Raw genomic sequence first — 17097 nt, 5'->3', positions numbered from 1 at the left:
TGACTAGTATATTTAAAAAAGTAATTTTTTAAACAGCAGTTTCAACAACAATATCAAACGAGCCCTTTATGCTTTTTTTGTTAAACATTGAAATTACTTTTTGAGTTGACGTTTTCACAAGTACACGCTATATTGATAAATAATATCAGATTCACATTATTTTAATAAAATATTTTTAAAAACACATTATTTATATAATCAATCCGTTCTTACAAGTTTTTTTTTTCCTTCATCATCTAGTTGTGGCAGAGTTTTTTTTTTTTTTTTTTTTTTTACAAAAATCTTCTAAAATTGAACTTAAAATGATTAAATAACGGTTTTAAGCTGTTTTTTTTTTCACAATATTTTAACAATTTTTCAACAATATTGAAAATATGATTTTTCAAAATGTTATTTTAAGCTTCTCAACCTCAATTACAAAGGGTCTTTGATATATAAAATTAATAATTTTTTCTTTCTAGCCCAAGAAAGACAACCAGCCTTTTCTAGTCCTCCCCCACAACGGATGTCTATTTCAGCTAGATAATTTGATTCAACAAAAGATAAGACAAATTTCTCATCAGATTTAGGCTCAGAGGCTCATGAATAGGAATACACAAGGAAATAGTTCAGATAAACCATTTGGCAATTTATGAATTAGCTCTAAGAGTGCAGAAGATTCAGTCAGCTTCTTCTACTTCTTTGTTAGCTCTTCTTTTTGTTTCCCAATGCATGGCGTTTTCCCAATAAATATATGAGGAAAGTCTTCCTCCCTTAAAACCCACCCCAGAAAGCTTCCCACCTAATTGCAATGCTTGATGTCCTTCCTCCAAATCACTGAATTTAAAAAAAAAAATAATTTATATCACTCTAAGAACATTTCCAATGTTTTCAATAATGTCAGGATATTGAACGTAAATTTCTCCAAGAAACTTCATTAATACAAGTAGCCCTGTTTCTGAATGATGCTTATTTCAATTAAACAGTCTGATTCAATAAAAAGATATGAGTACATTAGAAAATTAATAAATTAATTACTTTTGAAGATAACTTGAAAAAGTGAAAAGTAAAATTTTTTTTATTTATTAATTATTTTATTTGCATAATTAATTAATTGCACGATAGTTTAACTTAATTATTTTTTATTAATATAAATAAATTTACTATGATGAAAACCAGACTATATATAACGATTTGGTTGAATTTTTTTAGCTGCAACCGAACCGCTCTTCACTACTAAATACTAATGGGTTTTCGAATTTGGAGTTGTTGAGTACAAAAGCAAGAGCTTGGATTGGCTGAGCCCATCCGTCTAACCATCACCGACCAGCTTCAAGCCCATGTCGCCTCCTCTACTCTTTTTCCTGTCATTATCAGGAAGTATCTTCTGTGGGACATCTCAGCTGCCACTTCTGTGCCACGTGGCACACTTCATTCGTCACTCAGTGTACTCACTGTCTCTCTTCTCTTCTCCCACCTCTCTAGTAAAAACTCTGCTTCATTTTCTTCATTCACAAGTTGCTTATGTATGCATCCACTGTCCTTACTGTTACTGTGTTCTTCCATTTCTGTAACAGATACATCGCTTGACATTCCTTTTGTTGCTCTGATCTTAGAAGGAAACATTACTGTTTCTTGCCTTTTCCTGTTTCCTGTTCTTTCTTTTTATTTGTTTTGTGTCTTTATAGAACCAAAGAAAAAAGAAAAGAAACAGAACGGAAAAAAGAAAAGAGAAAGAGATCAACTTTTCTATATTTAGACCCAAAAAAGTCTCTTGGTTAATCTTGTTTTTAGGAACTACCCAGATCCGGATTTCTCTCTCTCTCTCTCTGTTTTGTTTCTGTTCTTCTCTCTGTAGCTGTCTCTCCTTTGTTTCATGACTCACATTTGCTTATTCCAATCCCAAAAAGGTATTCTCTTTTTTTCTTGGTTAGTTTTTTGCGTTGGTTTTGTGAGTTGCTGACCAACTTCAAATTTTCTGGCCTTTAGCAGAATTTACAAACAGAAAATTCGTTGCTCTTAAAACGTTAACCTAATGCGTTATTTATTATCGTCTGCATCACATTTTAGAGTTCTTGATTTAGTTTTGTTTTTAGCAATTTATTTGTCTTTCCATTGGTGTATCTTCCTAATTGGGGATCTGGGTTCTTGTTAATTTAGCAAACAGCCGCATTTTTTTGGATTATGTTGTTTTTGTCAGTGTTCTTTAATTTGGGGATCTGGATTCTAGTAAATTCTCAGAACAGATTTATGGGATTGCTTAAATTGTCAGATTTTTACCTTTCTTGTTAGCTTTTCATCATTGATTTACTTTGATTTGGAGATCTGGACCTTTTTTTTTTTTTTTAAATCTATCCTTACGTATACCCAAAGTCAAGAATTGGAACTTTCAAGTAGTGCACTGATGGATTGGAGATAAAGTGGGAGAAGAGAAGATAGCAACATTTTGTTTGATGATTTTTGGGGTTTAGTGGTTGAAAGAACTGAGGCCAATAAAACCAATCATCCTGTTGACACTAAGAGAACTGTGGATTAGAATTATGGGCTGCATTTGCTCGAAAGGAACTCGAGCAAATGACTATGTACAAAACAATGCCCCAAGCAAAGAAACAACTAAATCTAGCAAACGTTCAGTCTCTTCTTCCAAAAGAGATGAAGCTGTAGTAGAGGTGGAAGGCAGTGGCAATGATGCCACTGCAGGTCTTATATCAAACCAACCCAGAAATAACAATGGGGGCTCTACCTCTGTATCATCTGATGAGGATAAGAAAAAATCTACAAACGCTAGTGATCAGAAGGTATCTAGGCTATTGAGTTTGACCAATGGGGAAAAAGGAGCACAAGTTATTGCTGGTTGGCCTTCTTGGTTGACTGCTGTGGCTGGAGAAGCCATCAATGGATGGGTGCCTCGAAGGGCAGATTCATTTGAGAAGTTGGATAAGGTCAGTTTGCTGCATGAATTTTTGATATCTCATTCATGGTTTTAGTAGTTTTTCTTTTATCTAAAGTCAATGGTAATAATTTGCATAAAGATGCAATAATTTGCTCTTCAATGCTGAAACTAGAGCATCACTTCATCAGTCCTTGGAATGAATATTTTGTTGGTTATAATAATAGAATTTGCATTAGCCTTCTTTAATTTTGCTTACTGATTTGAAATGCTTCATTTTGTTTATTTTTCTTTATTTTTCAGGTTAGTTTTATTCTTAGGTATACCAGGAAAGGAGTTTTTCTTTTTTAATCTTATGTTGGGAACACATTGTTGGTTCATATTCATAAGAGTGTCTGTCCTATCTGAAAACACACACGCGCACACACACACACACACACACACACACACACACACACACACACACACACACACAAGGTTCCTAGTGAATGGTGTAGTTTAGGGTGCTTTGAGACAAAAATGCTTTGATAATTCAGTTGTGGGTTGCAAAATTGCAACTACATCTGCATGGACATTTTGTTTCTTCTGGAAATGTAATTCCTTTATTCATCTGTTATCTGTCTGCCCTTAATCACTTGAATCTCTTTTGAGCGGAAAAGTTTTTGTTTTCTTCTGTAAGTTATATCCTTTGCAAAATGGCTTCTTAATGAAGAAAGTGCATATATATTAGAGAAGTTCTTGAATTAAAAATGATTAAGCTACACAAAAAAGGGAAAAACTCAACTGGTTTCAGTTGATAGCCATGCCTCTCCTGGAATCCATTTTCATTTGGTTTCAAACTGAGAGTTTTACAGCAATTGATGTGAATTTTACATGAGTTGATAAGACTAGATTTTTGGACAACCTCTTTTTGAATTAAACTTCCCTGAAATTGATGCAGGTTGGACAAGGAACTTACAGCAGTGTGTACAAAGCCCGTGATCTTGACACAAACAAACTTGTCGCATTGAAGAAGGTCCGGTTTGCTAACATGGATCCAGAAAGTGTACGTTTTATGGCAAGGGAAATCATAATTTTGCGTAGGCTTGATCACCCGAATGTCATGAAACTTGAAGGAATAATTACTTCGAAGATGTCTGGTAGTTTATACCTTATATTTGAATACATGGAGCATGATCTTGCTGGGCTTTTGGCAACACCAGGGGTTAAGTTCACTGAAGCACAGGTCCGTACTCTTACCCAGTTGACTTCCACTGTGAGATTATTTTTAATTAAATTGTGGCATCTGTGGTGGATTTTAACTCATTTTTTAACAATAACTTTAAAATGGCTTTTCCTTTGTTGATCCTCTGGATCTGCCTTTTGTGAGTCTGAGATCAACTTCAAGATACTCTGGATGAAAATGGAATGATGATTTCATAATATGTGTTGCTTTTTTGTGATGCATCTCTTTCTTGGTTGATTTTTTTTTTGTTCGATTTTTTTGTTGTTATCCTTGATTAAAATATCAGTGAACATTTTCATTGGATTATTTCTGTTCAAATTTTCTTGAATTTGATGTGATGCTTTTATTCTGCAGGTTAAATGTTATATGCAACAACTGCTTCGCGGACTTGAACACTGCCACAGTCGTGGAGTTTTGCACCGTGACATCAAAGGGTCAAATCTTCTGATTGATCTAAATGGCAATCTCAAGATTGGTGATTTTGGGTTGGCAACCTTTTTCTCTCCTCAGAAGCAGCCTCTGACAAGTCGTGTAGTAACATTATGGTACAGGCCCCCTGAGCTCTTGCTTGGTGCCACAAGTTATGGTGTTGCTGTGGATCTTTGGAGCACTGGTTGCATTTTAGCAGAATTGTTTGCTGGGAAGCCTATTATGCCTGGAAGAACAGAGGTACTTTTATCATTTTCGTAGGGTTGTAAGAATTGGTAATATTGAATCTACTAATAAACATCTATGATCTTCTGATCCAAAAATGGCTGTGATTTTATCGTTGAAATAGATTAATTAATAACTGTGCATATCTTATATCTTTCTTTGTTTGTGCATGCATTATGAAAGTCCGTGAACATTTAGAGTGCAGGGTAATTGTTCATGTTGTTAAACTTTACACAAAAATTGTCAAACTATACATTTGCTGGATCTTTTTCAGCAGACTTGTAGGCCAAAAGATTTGCCCTTTAGCATCATCCATGGTTAATTGTTCGGCAATCTTGCACTTTGGCCATTAAAACGCTAGTAGTTTCTGCAGTGATGTGGGAATAAATAATTTAACAACTGTTCTTAATGGAGGTTTGGTTTGACATGTAGATAATGATGTGAGATATGTTCTAGTTGCTAGTCGTCGAGCAAACACTGTTTATCATTATGGCCAGTGGAAGATGATTAATGCAAATCAGATGAAAAACTTGTTGCTGTTGGCTGTTTTTAGCCAACTTGTTTCAATAGATTGGCAATGTGCTCATGTCGCGTGCAAGCATATGAAATTTTACCTGTACAATTGTTTTTGGCCTGCCAATTTTACTGATTGATCTGTTTATAAGTAATACCTATGCAGATGTTTTGGAAAAAAATTGATTTGAGTGGGTGTTTTAGGTGACATTACTTTGATTGGGCATCAAGATCTTATTAAATTACCTATCATTTCTAGGTGGAGCAACTGCATAAAATCTTCAAACTCTGTGGCTCACCATCTGAAGAGTATTGGAAGAGATCAAAACTACGGCATGCAACCATTTTTAAACCTCAACAACCTTATAAGCGTTGTGTTGCTGATACATACAAGGACTTTCCTTCAACTGCTTTGGCCCTTTTGGATGTCCTCCTCGCAATAGAACCCGAGGACCGTGGAACAGCTTCTTCAGCACTTGGTAGTGAGGTAAATCTAAGTTCATTTTACTGTTTAGCTTAGGATTTAGAATATCCGCTCTAATGGCTTGCTAGCAGTAAATATCAATCTTGCTTTTTATCGTCCACTATATTTTTCAGAGATTCTAATGCTGCTGCTAGCCTTGTTATTATTCCACCCTGCTGGTTCTGAAGTTATGTTACTTGGACTTTGTTTTTCTTTCTCCAGTTCTTCACAACAAACCCCCTTCCCTGTGATCCTTCAAGTTTGCCCAAGAACCTACCAACCAAGGAGTTCGATATAAAAGTTCGGGATGACGATGCAAGAAGGTAAGGAATTTCTCAACTTATCATTTTCTTTTTTGCCTTGCCTCTCCTTTTGATAAGATCTGGATTTGGCCATTGTTATGGAGCTTTATGTTGCCACGCTTTTGTGTATGTTACCTGATTATCATTTGGCATTAGGCGTAGAGGTAAAGGGCGTGTACATGAAACAACTAGAAAGAATTTTAGAGGATCTAGGGCTATTCCAGCACCAGATGCCAATGCAGAGTTGCCAGCATCCATACAGGTAATTGAGACCTTGCATGTTCATGATTACTTTTCCCATATTCTTAATGTTTATGAAGAATTAGTTTTCTGGTTCATGAATTATCTATGTTTCATGTCAATACAGAAGCGAAAAGGGCAGTCTAAACCTAAAAGCATCAGTGAACAGTACAATCCCCAAGAAGATGGTTCTGACTTACCTGTTGAGCCTCCTGAAGGAACAGCAAAACATGTCTACTCCCATTCAGGGCAGTCCATGCATCCTACAAACTTTGGATCGTCACGTGGTATGAATGTTAATGAAAGTGAGACTCTTGGAGCTCCCAGCCAAGCATTTGTTTCTCCTAGGAATACCGAAGAGCCAAGAACTCAGAGATCTTTCATTCATCGGGGAGCAGCCCATTTGTCCAGATTTTCTAATTCTGTTGCAGTTAGAGGCAGTTCACAATTGGATAGCAGCTGTGCAACTACAGTGAATCCACACTGGAAAGAGGATCGTTTTGATCCACGATATAACCACCTGGATGATTCCTCCCACCATTTACTGAGTAGGCCAAAGTTCTCAAACAAGGAGGGTCGGCCATCTGGTTTAGAGTCTGCAACGGTAAGGGAATTTCTGAAATAGTATATGTGTACTTCAATCTTATGCTCTTGTTCTCAGCACTGTTCCTGTTTGATTCAGTTGAAGTTGAAAAAAAGGCCACAATGGCCCTGACTTCTAATATACTTTCTCTTGGAACTGGACTTACAAATTCAATTTCAGATCACATATATAAAATTCGCATAACTTCAAACTGTGCAGTTTAAAACCCAACAATTTTCACAATTTTTTTAAACAGCACAGCTATTTGCCTTGTGTCTTTTTATCTGTCTTGCCTTTGAGATTTTGGAGTTTTATACTTACCACTTTGCATTTGCTTGTCACCTCAGGGTTACTTTCAAAAGAAAGGTCAGATGCATTACTCCGGACCATTGATGACTGCAGGAGGAAACATTGATGAGATGCTCAAACAGCACGAGAAACAAATCCAGGAAGCTGTCCGCAAAGCACGTTCAGACAAGACCAAGACCAATACCAATAAAGCCTACAGTGAAGTTGGACAAACAGAATCACTACTACACCATGTAAAAAATGGCAGGTGACAGTTGGAGTTGAAAGATGCATCATGCATCCTTTATTGAAGCACCAGAGCACCAGTGCAGAAAAGCATAATTATCAGGTATTCCCGTTTGGAATCTGACAAATCTCAACACTGCACGAGACTTAACGATTATTGAGCTTCTATGGGGATCAACCCATCAGATAGTTATCTGTCATCACAATGAGGTTCAAGTTATAAAAATGCTGTAGATAATTCAGAAATGTGATTAGTTGGAAAGCCAATTGAATCCACCACAGCAAATTATTTGACTCCAAAGGGAGAATCTCTCTTTGCTTTTTGGCATTGTTCAGTTTGAAAGTTATATTTTGTACAGCTGAAATCTGTATGTTGTTTTCTTCTTCCAATAAATTTTCTCATTTAGTGTACAACTACAAGGTCACAACAATCCCAATTGCTCACTTCACTCAAACCTTTGCTTAAGACAGCTGCACACTCCAAATACACCAATGCAGTTTCTTATTATTTTTTTTTTCTTTGGCTTGATACATTGAGGGGAATCTTCCACGTCTTTCTTTATTCTTATTTTGTTTGTAAGGTGTGGGGTGTGATAAACAAGTAAATACTTAGAGCTGAGTTTTTATAAATTTTGAGTGGCTTCAGTTGTCTTGGGATAAAATCATAGTGTCTGATTGGCATTACGATTCGTGGGAAAATTATTTTTCAGAAAAAAAAATCATTATTTTGAATGCTGTTAAAAAATTTTAAAAAATAATTTTATGATTTTAGTGTTTTAATGATTAAAATTTATTAAATTTATTTTTAAATCAAACAAACCCATTGTAATTAGGACAGTAACATTAAGACGAGAGAGAGAGAGAGAGAGAGAGAGAGAGAGAGAGAGAGAGAGAGAGAAAGCATAATGGATTAGAATCTTGATTAACTAATGAATATTGCTATGTTATACTAAAAAAATAACTGAAATAAGTTTTTACTGATAAATTAAACTAGTATAAGTTTGAGTAATGCATGGAAGGTGATTGATAATAAATAAAAATACTTTTGAAAGTACCAATCACAATAATTTATATCTTTATATTGTGTAATCATTTCAGGAGAAAATAAAAAGAACTTTTCATTTATTTATTATATTATAATTTTTGAGTTATGAAGCAAAGTAATCCTTTCTTATTTATATTTAGTAGAAATTTTGTTCCAAAAACATGTTGATTTTGGGTGTTTTCTATAGTTATTTGGATTTATACAAAGTAAAAAAAATTTATTACAAAAAATAAAATAATTTAACATAAATTTACAACTCATGAAAATTTTGTAAAATATTCTTTCTTTTCCTAATTTAGCAAAAAAAAAATGTATCATAAATCCAATAGATAATATTTAATAAATCCTAAATCAGTTACTATAATTTTTTAATAAAATTTACCATATATAGTTTATCTATAAGATTTTTTAAAAAATATTATTTTTTTTAACATGAAGAAATTTATTTTTTTTTGAATTAATGAATCTTTCATTATTAATTATTTTATAAAAAAATCAGTTTATAAAAAATTTGATAAAATGAATTATAAAATTTTATTAAATTATTTTATTTTCTATAATAAAATAAGTTTACTTTATAATAAAATCAATAAACTATAAAATACGCATGATTCTGGAGTCCCTCAAATAATTACTTATTCATTATGAATTATGACTCTTACTATTTACCGGCTGCTACACAACCCAGATTATCCAACATGTGATATTATATTTCAACTTAAAATAAAGAGAGAGATAAAAAAAAAATCCAATTATGTTTTATTTTAATATAATTTATATAGTTTTTTTTTGAATTTCAGCTATGAACACATCCTTTTCAGCACTTTAATCACAAACAAAAGCAAACTTAGCAAAGTGGCCAAAAAGATGAGAGGCATGTCAACTTCTCTAAACCCATTTAACATCAGCCGTGAAACAAGAAGTAAAAGCAATTCAACACAAATGAACAAATCAAATGTTGGATAGTCTACAACACTCCACCAAACTTGTAGATCTACCAACCATAATTTTGCTTCCTCCAAAAACTTAGAAGCTATCTTGTCCTTATCAATTACCCAATATTTCTTCCCTTCATGTCTAAGCATCAACATGCAATCGCACTACCTTCTATTCTCTACATCTCAACTCACCTCCTTTTCTTCTTCCAACTACAAACCACCAAAATATAACCTTGAATTCACCTTCAAAATCTCAAATTTCAATCTCCATTTCTTCCTTTCAAACCCAAGAAGAGCAAAAGACCACCTCTTGAGGCAGAAAAAACATGAGGCCTAAAAGCCAACAAATCCCCAACTTTAAGCTTCTCCTCTTTGGTGTCTTCCTTGCTTTCTTTCTGTTATTTTTGTTAAGATCAAATATATCATCTTCTTCCAAGGAAAACCCATCTCCTAGTTCAAGTACCTTTAAATCCAAAATCCCAAAACATGATGAAGCAAATGCAACAAGCTGTTCCCCAACTTGCAACAAGATCCCACGGTCCCTAGCTCAAGCTCTCATCCATTACACAACCTCAACCATTACACCACAACAAACACTTAAAGAAATCTCAGCAACAGCAAAAGTTTTAGAGAAGAAATCTCCATGCAACTTCTTGGTTTTTGGGCTTGGTCATGACAGTCTTATGTGGAGTACACTAAACTATGGAGGAAGAACAATTTTCCTTGAAGAAGATGAGGCTTGGATTTCACAAATTAGGAGAAGGTTCCCCATGTTAGAGTCCTATCATGTGACCTATGATAGTAAGGTGAACGAAGCAAACAATCTCATGGAGGTAGGCAGAGGACCTGAGTGCACAGCAGTCAGTGATCCCAAGTTCTCTATGTGCCAACTTGCCTTGAAAGGCTTGCCTAATGAAGTTTATGACATAAAATGGGATTTAATCATGGTTGATGCACCTACAGGTTACTATGAAGAGGCACCAGGAAGAATGACTGCTATATATACTGCAGGAATGATGGCTAGGAACAGGGCAGAGGGAGAAGAAACTGAGGTGTTTGTGCATGATGTGAATAGAGAAGTGGAAGATACATTTTCTAAGGTATTTCTCTGTGAAGGGTATATGAAGAAACAGGAAGGGAGGTTAAGGCACTTCACCATTCCTAGCCACAGGGGTGCCTTGGACAGGCCCTTTTGCCCTGAGTAGATTTCTGTTGGTCTTTATGTATTTTCCCTTGTTCCTGCCTTTTTTATCCTCTGCCATTTTTGTCCATTTTTAAAGAACTTGGTTTCATTTTGGCACAACATATGGCTTGTGAGTTGTGAGTGGGTGCGATGGCCAATGGGGATGAGCAACTATAATGTGATTAACAAAGATTTGAAATTTCCCAGGCTGTATGGACCCAAAAAAAAAAAGGGAAAAAAAATCCTATTTCGGATTTGATAGTTTTTTTTAATTAGTTATATAAATTTTTGTTTCAATATAGATAGAATTTTCCTAATTATAATCCTCACATAAACTACCTATAACGATTGCACAACACTCTCAAGCTGCTTATTATTATCACAGAAACTAGTTTTTTTTTTTAAATTCAAATTTTTCATTTATTTTTAATTTTCACAACTAATAGTCTTATGAATCTTGAAAATTTTTAAGAAATTTTTATTTTAATTTTTCTGTTAATTAAACTTTTGCATTACGACTTATAAGTAATAGAAATTATATTCAGAATGGAAATTAAGCCTTGGCCAATTAGCTGTAACATTTGAATTTTAAGTTACTAATTTTGCCATCAGTTCAACTCAGTCACCTAAATGGTATGATTGAATTCGCTAATCTATCAAAATCTTATCTCTAATTATTCACATTACAGAACCTTAAAACTACAAGAAACAAATAAATTTAGCGAATCAAATTTTTATTATAGGAGTTGAGAGACTCGCATGCTTACATACCATTGACTTGACCTTCAAATAAAGAGGGCAGCTGCTCCATGCTAGATACACCTACAGCTTTTATACCAGAAATCTAGTTTTGATAATACGTAACCATTACATTTCTTATAACAGGGAATATATACAAGATCTTAACCGATTCAACATAAGGACACCTATAGTCTTTGCTAGTACAACATGCTTCTGTTGCTGACAGAATGTACAGCTTTCAAACTGATGGCATCCCAGTAACAAATTCCTCAACCATAATTACTTTTTTCCAAGGCAATACATATAACAATAGCATCAGTTTGTAATCAAGTCAAGAACTCGTCCACCATCTTTCTGTGTGTGGTTTTGTCAACTACCTACTAATACAGAGAAGATGAGGGACAATTTCAGAACAACAAAGGAAGATATAGGCAAGAACATAATGATTAGAATAAGGTACATTAGAGCCTAGCAAACATCTAACAAAGTTTTGCCAAAAGAGGCAGAGAATAGAGATGCTCCAAATAATTACAAGTGAATGAGTTCACTCACCTGATCAAGAAGATTGCAGTTGGGTCACCAGGAGAAGGAGGATTCTGATTCAGCAGTGACACATAAGAACCAGCTTTAGCAAACGAATCAGGGTCAGCCACAGACAATACTTCCACCTCTTCAAGACCAATTTGTCTCTTAATCAAGTCCAAGTTCTCCTGAAGGATCTCAATCTCTCCAAAAGGTAGCCTCAGATCCAAGGCCTTAGCCCCAAGTGCAATGGCCTCATCCTTCTTGAACCTCAAGAAAGGCATACAAAATTTTTGCATATCTTTAAAATTTGTGGCCTGGCCAATAGAACTATTCTTTAGTGCCTCCATTATCTCTTCATCAGGGGCAAAAGCACAGGTCTTGTGGTCAAATTTGCTTTGAAGTATCCTCAAGCATTCTGCCTTCCATCCATTAAATTGCTCGTTCACATATATTAAACCTGTTATCTTGTCTTCAGTCAGCGTTGCAACTGGAGCTCCATCCTTATTGGCCTTCTTTGAACCTAGGAGTTGTTTTTGAAGCAGCTTCCTCATCAGAGCAATTGAGTCCTGCAAGTACTTGTTGGCAGCCTTCAAAGTTAGATCAGGAGAATTAGCTGTCGGCCAGCCTGAATTCACCACAAATCCATCCTTCTTCAAAAGCTCTCTCCAAACATATTCTGCATAGTGTGGACAGATAGGAGTAAGAAGCCGAGTCTGAACATCCATAAATCGCCATACCAAGTCACGGTTCATGCCCCCACTGCCACATGAGAACCTGTACTCATCTCTGGCAGCTTGCAAATCATAAAATCCAGTTTTCAGAGCTTCTCTAAACATGTAATCCCGGTAGTTTTTCTCGGTCATTCTGACTGCAATATTTATCTCATTTACAAACACTTGATCAGCATAAGTAGATGGGGGACCTGTTCTCAGAGATGATTCCGCAGCTAGAATCTCTTCCATCCATGAAATCTCTTTAGTGAGGCGGAGGATTGCAGCATTTGAAGTTTCAAATACGAAGTTCGCATCATCAACACCATCCCCAGCATCAGCGAGAGAGAATCTAGTTGCATCGGCAGAGAATTCCTCAATAGCCTGGCGGATTGTCCTAAAATTTCCTGTAGACTTGCTCATCTTTTCAGAATTGAGCATAATGTGCCCATTACACCTAAATCCACGAGGCCAGTGGTGCTTCTGCATGATTGCTGTATGGTTGTAAATGCTGAATGTCAAATGATTCTGTATGAGGTCCTTACCAGAAACTCGAAGATCAAATGGGTACCAATATTCAAATTCCTGCTTCATCTTGTCAAGTATGGATGAAGATATAGTAGATGATTTGGGGTATGGACCACCGCAGATGATAAAATTCCAGACCTCATCAGTCATTTGAGCAGGCTGAACAGAATGAGACTTGTTTGTGCCATAGATGTCATCATTATGAAGCAGATGGGCAACAGTGTAATAAGCCATGTAGATTGTGGAGTCAGACAAGGATTCAACAAGGAAATCTTTATCCCAGGGAATGCGAGTCCCAAGCCCAAAAGATCGTGAACAAGCCCACTGATTTAACCAGCTTAATGTGTGCTCAAAGCCATGCCGTGTCTCATCAGAGTAGAGATTCATATTGGATAAGCATTCTTCAGCCAACTTCTTCCATTCTTCTTCCCCATATGTAATGTACCATTGATCAGTAAGTGCCACAACACATTCATCACCAGACCTTGATACAACCTTATTCTCGGGTTCGCTATACATAATCGCCTCACCTGTTTCAATGAGCTTGGCCCCAATCAATGGCTTTGCTTCCTGGACTTTTCTCCCTGCAAGTTCTCCAACAAGCATTGTCCCCTCTGTGAATCCTCTCAGGTAGGTTAACCTCTTTGCTTCAGCAAGTTTCTCTTTCTCATTTTGGCTCTTAATTTTCAGATCCAGACAAACTTTTTCAGCTGCCCTATCTCCAAATTCTGGAATATTGATAATCGGTACAATATCAAAGGGCATTAACCATTCATCTTTCACACCATATTTTTCCCTGAAAGCTAGTTTTACTTTCAAATCTTGCAATGCCATGTAATCATCAGGGGCATCGCTAGGTACACTGGTCACTATCCCAGTGCCTTTGTCTGTCAGAATAGTGAGCATAGGAAGAGCATATATGACCTCATTGAAAGAAAGTGGAGACTTCAAGCGAAGACCAATCAAATCATAACCACTTAGCTCAACCAAGCAGCTAGGTTTCTGAGGGAACCTTGAGAAATTTTGATAGGCAAGGTTGAGGGCTGCTCTTTCTGTGATGATGAACACATCCGTTTCATTGATTTCAAAAGCTCCATATTCACCATCAGGCAAGACCCAGGCATTTGTTTGTCCATACATTGTCTCAGGTCTCAACGTAGCAGCACCTAGAAACACCTTTTTCCCTTCTAATGGCCCCAGTTTGGTGGGGAAAGGTGGCAACACCTCCATCTTAACAACAGTGTATTCCTGAGGCTGCACTCCTTCACCAATTGCCCTGTCGTGATCTGCACATGGTTGGCCATCTAAGGGAGAGTAAATTGTGTAACGCACGTCTTTGACAATCTTACCCATAGATCTTAATTTCCTCATCTGCCACTGCACAAAAGAATCAAAGTATGGGTTTACTTCTGTAGTGACAAAGGAGCGTCTCCAGTCACAACCCAAGCCAAATGCCTTAAGGTCTTCCATGGCTAAGGGAGGAAAGAACCTCAGCCATTCGTATGGATCCTGGAACTTTGATATCTCACTATCAGAAAGCCCATAACTACGCATAATTTCCCACTGGAACATTTGTCCCCCCGATTTTGATGCAGCCTTTGACTTTTTGCCCTTAAACTTATCTGCTGGTACACTTCCATGTGCGTCATCAGGTTCTGGTTGTGATTTTAATTGCTCATCCTCTTCTTTGGCAAAATCAGGTGGATCACCAAACTGCTGAATCTCCCGACGAAGTTTATCCGCTGATGCCTTGATGGGCATACCGGTGCAGTGAAAAGCAAATGGCAAGAGCACATTCGCACCCCTTAATCTATGATAGGCAGCAGCAAATTCAAGCTTGGACAGTGAGAATGCATGTCCAAGATGCAAAAACCCATTCATGTAAGGAAATGGAAAGTTGCCAAAGAACTTCTCATCTGGTTTAGGAGGCTCTTTTCCAGGTTCAGCCCTGAAAACATCTTTCTCCTCCCACCAGCCTCGAACCTTCTGCTCAATCTCCAAGAGACGGTCCCTCCTCGCAAAACTTTTTGCACCGTCTGTTGCCATTTCACAAAATTGATGGGCACTGCAATAAAAAGAATGCTGTAAACAAATTCCCAACTCTAAGACCAGTATGCAAGCTAAAAACGAACAATTTTTGCAAAGAAGGTACAACTAAGTGAAAACCAGCATGAGGAACAAGAAAGTCCAGTAACAATTGCAATTCCTCCATTACTGAAACAAATGTAAATACCTTCCCACAAATAGCTCGCAAGTTGCCCATGCTTTGCACATGGTTTTTAATTTTTTTAAAAAAAGTTTATAATTTTCCTCTCTCCTCTAGTTAATTATCCCAAGCCCTTATTTTTTTATTATTCTTTTGTATCCACATATGTATATTTTAGACAAAACTTTTTATGCCCATGACAATTTCATGGAAAACTAAGATGAAATATTCTTAGAAAATTTTCAAAATATTTCACATAACAAAATTAAATAATATCAATAAGAACAAAAAAATGTATTACTAAAATTAAAATATGGATTAAAGTTCAGAATAGCCTGTAACTGATAAAGGTATCAATTATCTACATTAGATACTAATGTGCAAATAAATAAATAAATAAATAAATATATATATATAGAATAATACTTCCCCTTCCTCCTATACATATGCACATAGGTGAGAATTGAACATAAGTCCTATTTTTTTTTACCCTTTCTCTATCTCTACACTCATAGCATAGGCCAATACACCTATAAGCACAGGTAAAAATTGAACTCAAGTTTTATTTGCTTTTCTACACTGTTCGACAATGTTTGGGGTAATATAAAATATTTATCCTCATCTTGTTTGGAAGGAAGGAAAAGCTAAGACAAATCATGCACTCCCATTCATATGGTCAATTTTGGTCTACTTCAACAAATAATAAATTTTCCGTTGTAAATTAAATTTAATATGCAAGTTATAATTGTGAATTATATTAAAAAAAAAAATTCATAATCTGATACAGCAAATATATTAGATTCCTCCTAATAACCCAATTGAAGACCAAACTAATCAAACATGGCAATTGGCATCCAGAAGATTCAGTTTATAACTCGAAGAGATGCAGAAGCTTAGCAAATACAAAGAAAATTAATAAGATTTCTTCTCATTATCAACCCATTAACACAGATTACGGAAACTACCAAAAAAACAAATTCATGAACATATACACATAAATAAGCTAAACAGCAGAAAATGAAGATAACATTTCAATTAAAACCCCTAAATAATCAATTAACAACTCTAATAAAACACATCACCGATAAAAAAAAATTACACAAAGGGTCGAATCATAGAGTAAATACCTCTGGTTCCCGACCAACCGGCAAAGGGCAGTTGGAGGAAATACTTCCAACTTGTGCTTGAGCAAATTAAGAGCCAGCGAGTGAGAAAGAGAAATTTAAAGCCCATTATTGTGGGAAAAGTAAGGCAATGAGTATATTATTTGCGGGTTTCAAACGCAGTGGAATTGATTTGGTTTTTGGAAGAATAACAAGAACAGCAACGAGGGTTTGAGGAAGCTTTGTTTTTATTGGTCTGCATGTCTTAGGATGAGGAGGATTCTTATTCGTTTGTTTCCCGCGAATATTTATACGTATTCCGTCGTTGGTTACTTGGTTTTACTTCTGGGTGATATTATTACGAATTTGCCACTCCGTGCAGGAATTACTACGGGACGGATGAAGGCAGAAATCGCTTCCCGTCATCATTTAGAGTTTAGAGTTGGGGAAAGAACGACAGAGGTTTCCCCCGGAGGCTTTTATTTTTATTTTAATTTATTATTATATAATAAAATATTTTTAATTAATATAAATTTTGAATATAATCTTAAGAATATATTTGACATTCTAGTAAGGTTACAATTAAGCAATTTGTTTTGTGATCTGACGTCTCTAAATCCTACTTTTATGCATTTGAAGATAATTTTTTTTTTAATATTTATGCCTTATTAAATTATGACTTTATCAATAAGTATTGAAAAAAAGCTAAAATTTGATCTTTAAAAAATGCATTGT

The 17097-nt window shown here is 35.7% G+C and overlaps 3 protein-coding genes across 5 annotated transcripts; 2 read left to right on the top strand and 1 right to left on the bottom strand.

The window, feature by feature from the left end:
• Positions 1-1321: 1321 nt before the first annotated feature.
• On the top strand, positions 1322-7797 carry LOC110669001 (probable serine/threonine-protein kinase At1g09600). The gene is made up of 8 exons (XM_058134079.1): positions 1322-2921; positions 3810-4094; positions 4449-4763; positions 5521-5748; positions 5947-6047; positions 6183-6288; positions 6394-6870; positions 7197-7797. The coding sequence occupies exons 1-8, from the start codon at positions 2520-2522 to the stop codon at positions 7407-7409; spliced, it is 2127 nt and encodes a 708-aa protein (XP_057990062.1). The 5' UTR covers positions 1322-2519; the 3' UTR covers positions 7410-7797.
• Positions 6338-16810, bottom strand: LOC110668999 (leucine--tRNA ligase, cytoplasmic). 3 transcript variants are annotated; one of them, XM_058134076.1, is made up of 3 exons: positions 16387-16810; positions 11843-15118; positions 6338-7577 (listed from the first exon to the last, which is right to left on the bottom strand). In XM_058134076.1, exons 2-3 carry the CDS (start codon positions 15097-15099, stop codon positions 7574-7576), a joined length of 3261 nt encoding a protein of 1086 aa, XP_057990059.1. In that variant the 5' UTR covers positions 15100-15118; positions 16387-16810; the 3' UTR covers positions 6338-7573. The 3 variants fall into 3 exon arrangements, with proteins under 3 accessions (XP_057990059.1, XP_057990057.1, XP_057990058.1); XM_058134074.1 differs by lacking the exon at positions 6338-7577 and adding an exon at positions 11267-11670 and having other exon boundaries at positions 16387-16809; XM_058134075.1 differs by lacking the exon at positions 6338-7577 and adding an exon at positions 11267-11667 and having other exon boundaries at positions 16387-16809.
• LOC110669000 (glucuronoxylan 4-O-methyltransferase 1) lies at positions 9535-10810 on the top strand. Its single transcript, XM_021830440.2, has one exon. It carries the CDS (start codon positions 9693-9695, stop codon positions 10569-10571), a length of 879 nt encoding a protein of 292 aa, XP_021686132.1. The 5' UTR covers positions 9535-9692; the 3' UTR covers positions 10572-10810.
• Positions 16811-17097: the final 287 nt, after the last annotated feature.

This window comes from Hevea brasiliensis, chromosome 14 (assembly GCF_030052815.1).
Source record: "Hevea brasiliensis isolate MT/VB/25A 57/8 chromosome 14, ASM3005281v1, whole genome shotgun sequence".
Taxonomy (NCBI): domain Eukaryota; kingdom Viridiplantae; phylum Streptophyta; class Magnoliopsida; order Malpighiales; family Euphorbiaceae; genus Hevea; species Hevea brasiliensis.
This window is presented reverse-complemented; position numbering and strand designations above follow the sequence as displayed.

Bases quoted from the DNA above. Each gene is read 5' to 3' on its own strand.
- LOC110669001 (XM_058134079.1), top strand. From the start codon at position 2,520: ATGGGCTGCATTTGCTCGAAAGGAACTCGAGCAAATGACTATGTACAA. The intron at 4,764-5,520 runs GTACTTTTATCA...TATCATTTCTAG, and splicing joins TTATGCCTGGAAGAACAGAG to GTGGAGCAACTGCATAAAAT. The intron at 6,871-7,196 runs GTAAGGGAATTT...TTGTCACCTCAG, and splicing joins CTGGTTTAGAGTCTGCAACG to GGTTACTTTCAAAAGAAAGG.
- LOC110669000 (XM_021830440.2), top strand. From the start codon at position 9,693: ATGAGGCCTAAAAGCCAACAAATCCCCAACTTTAAGCTTCTCCTCTTT.
- LOC110668999 (XM_058134074.1), bottom strand. From the start codon at position 15,099: ATGGCAACAGACGGTGCAAAAAGTTTTGCGAGGAGGGACCGTCTCTTG.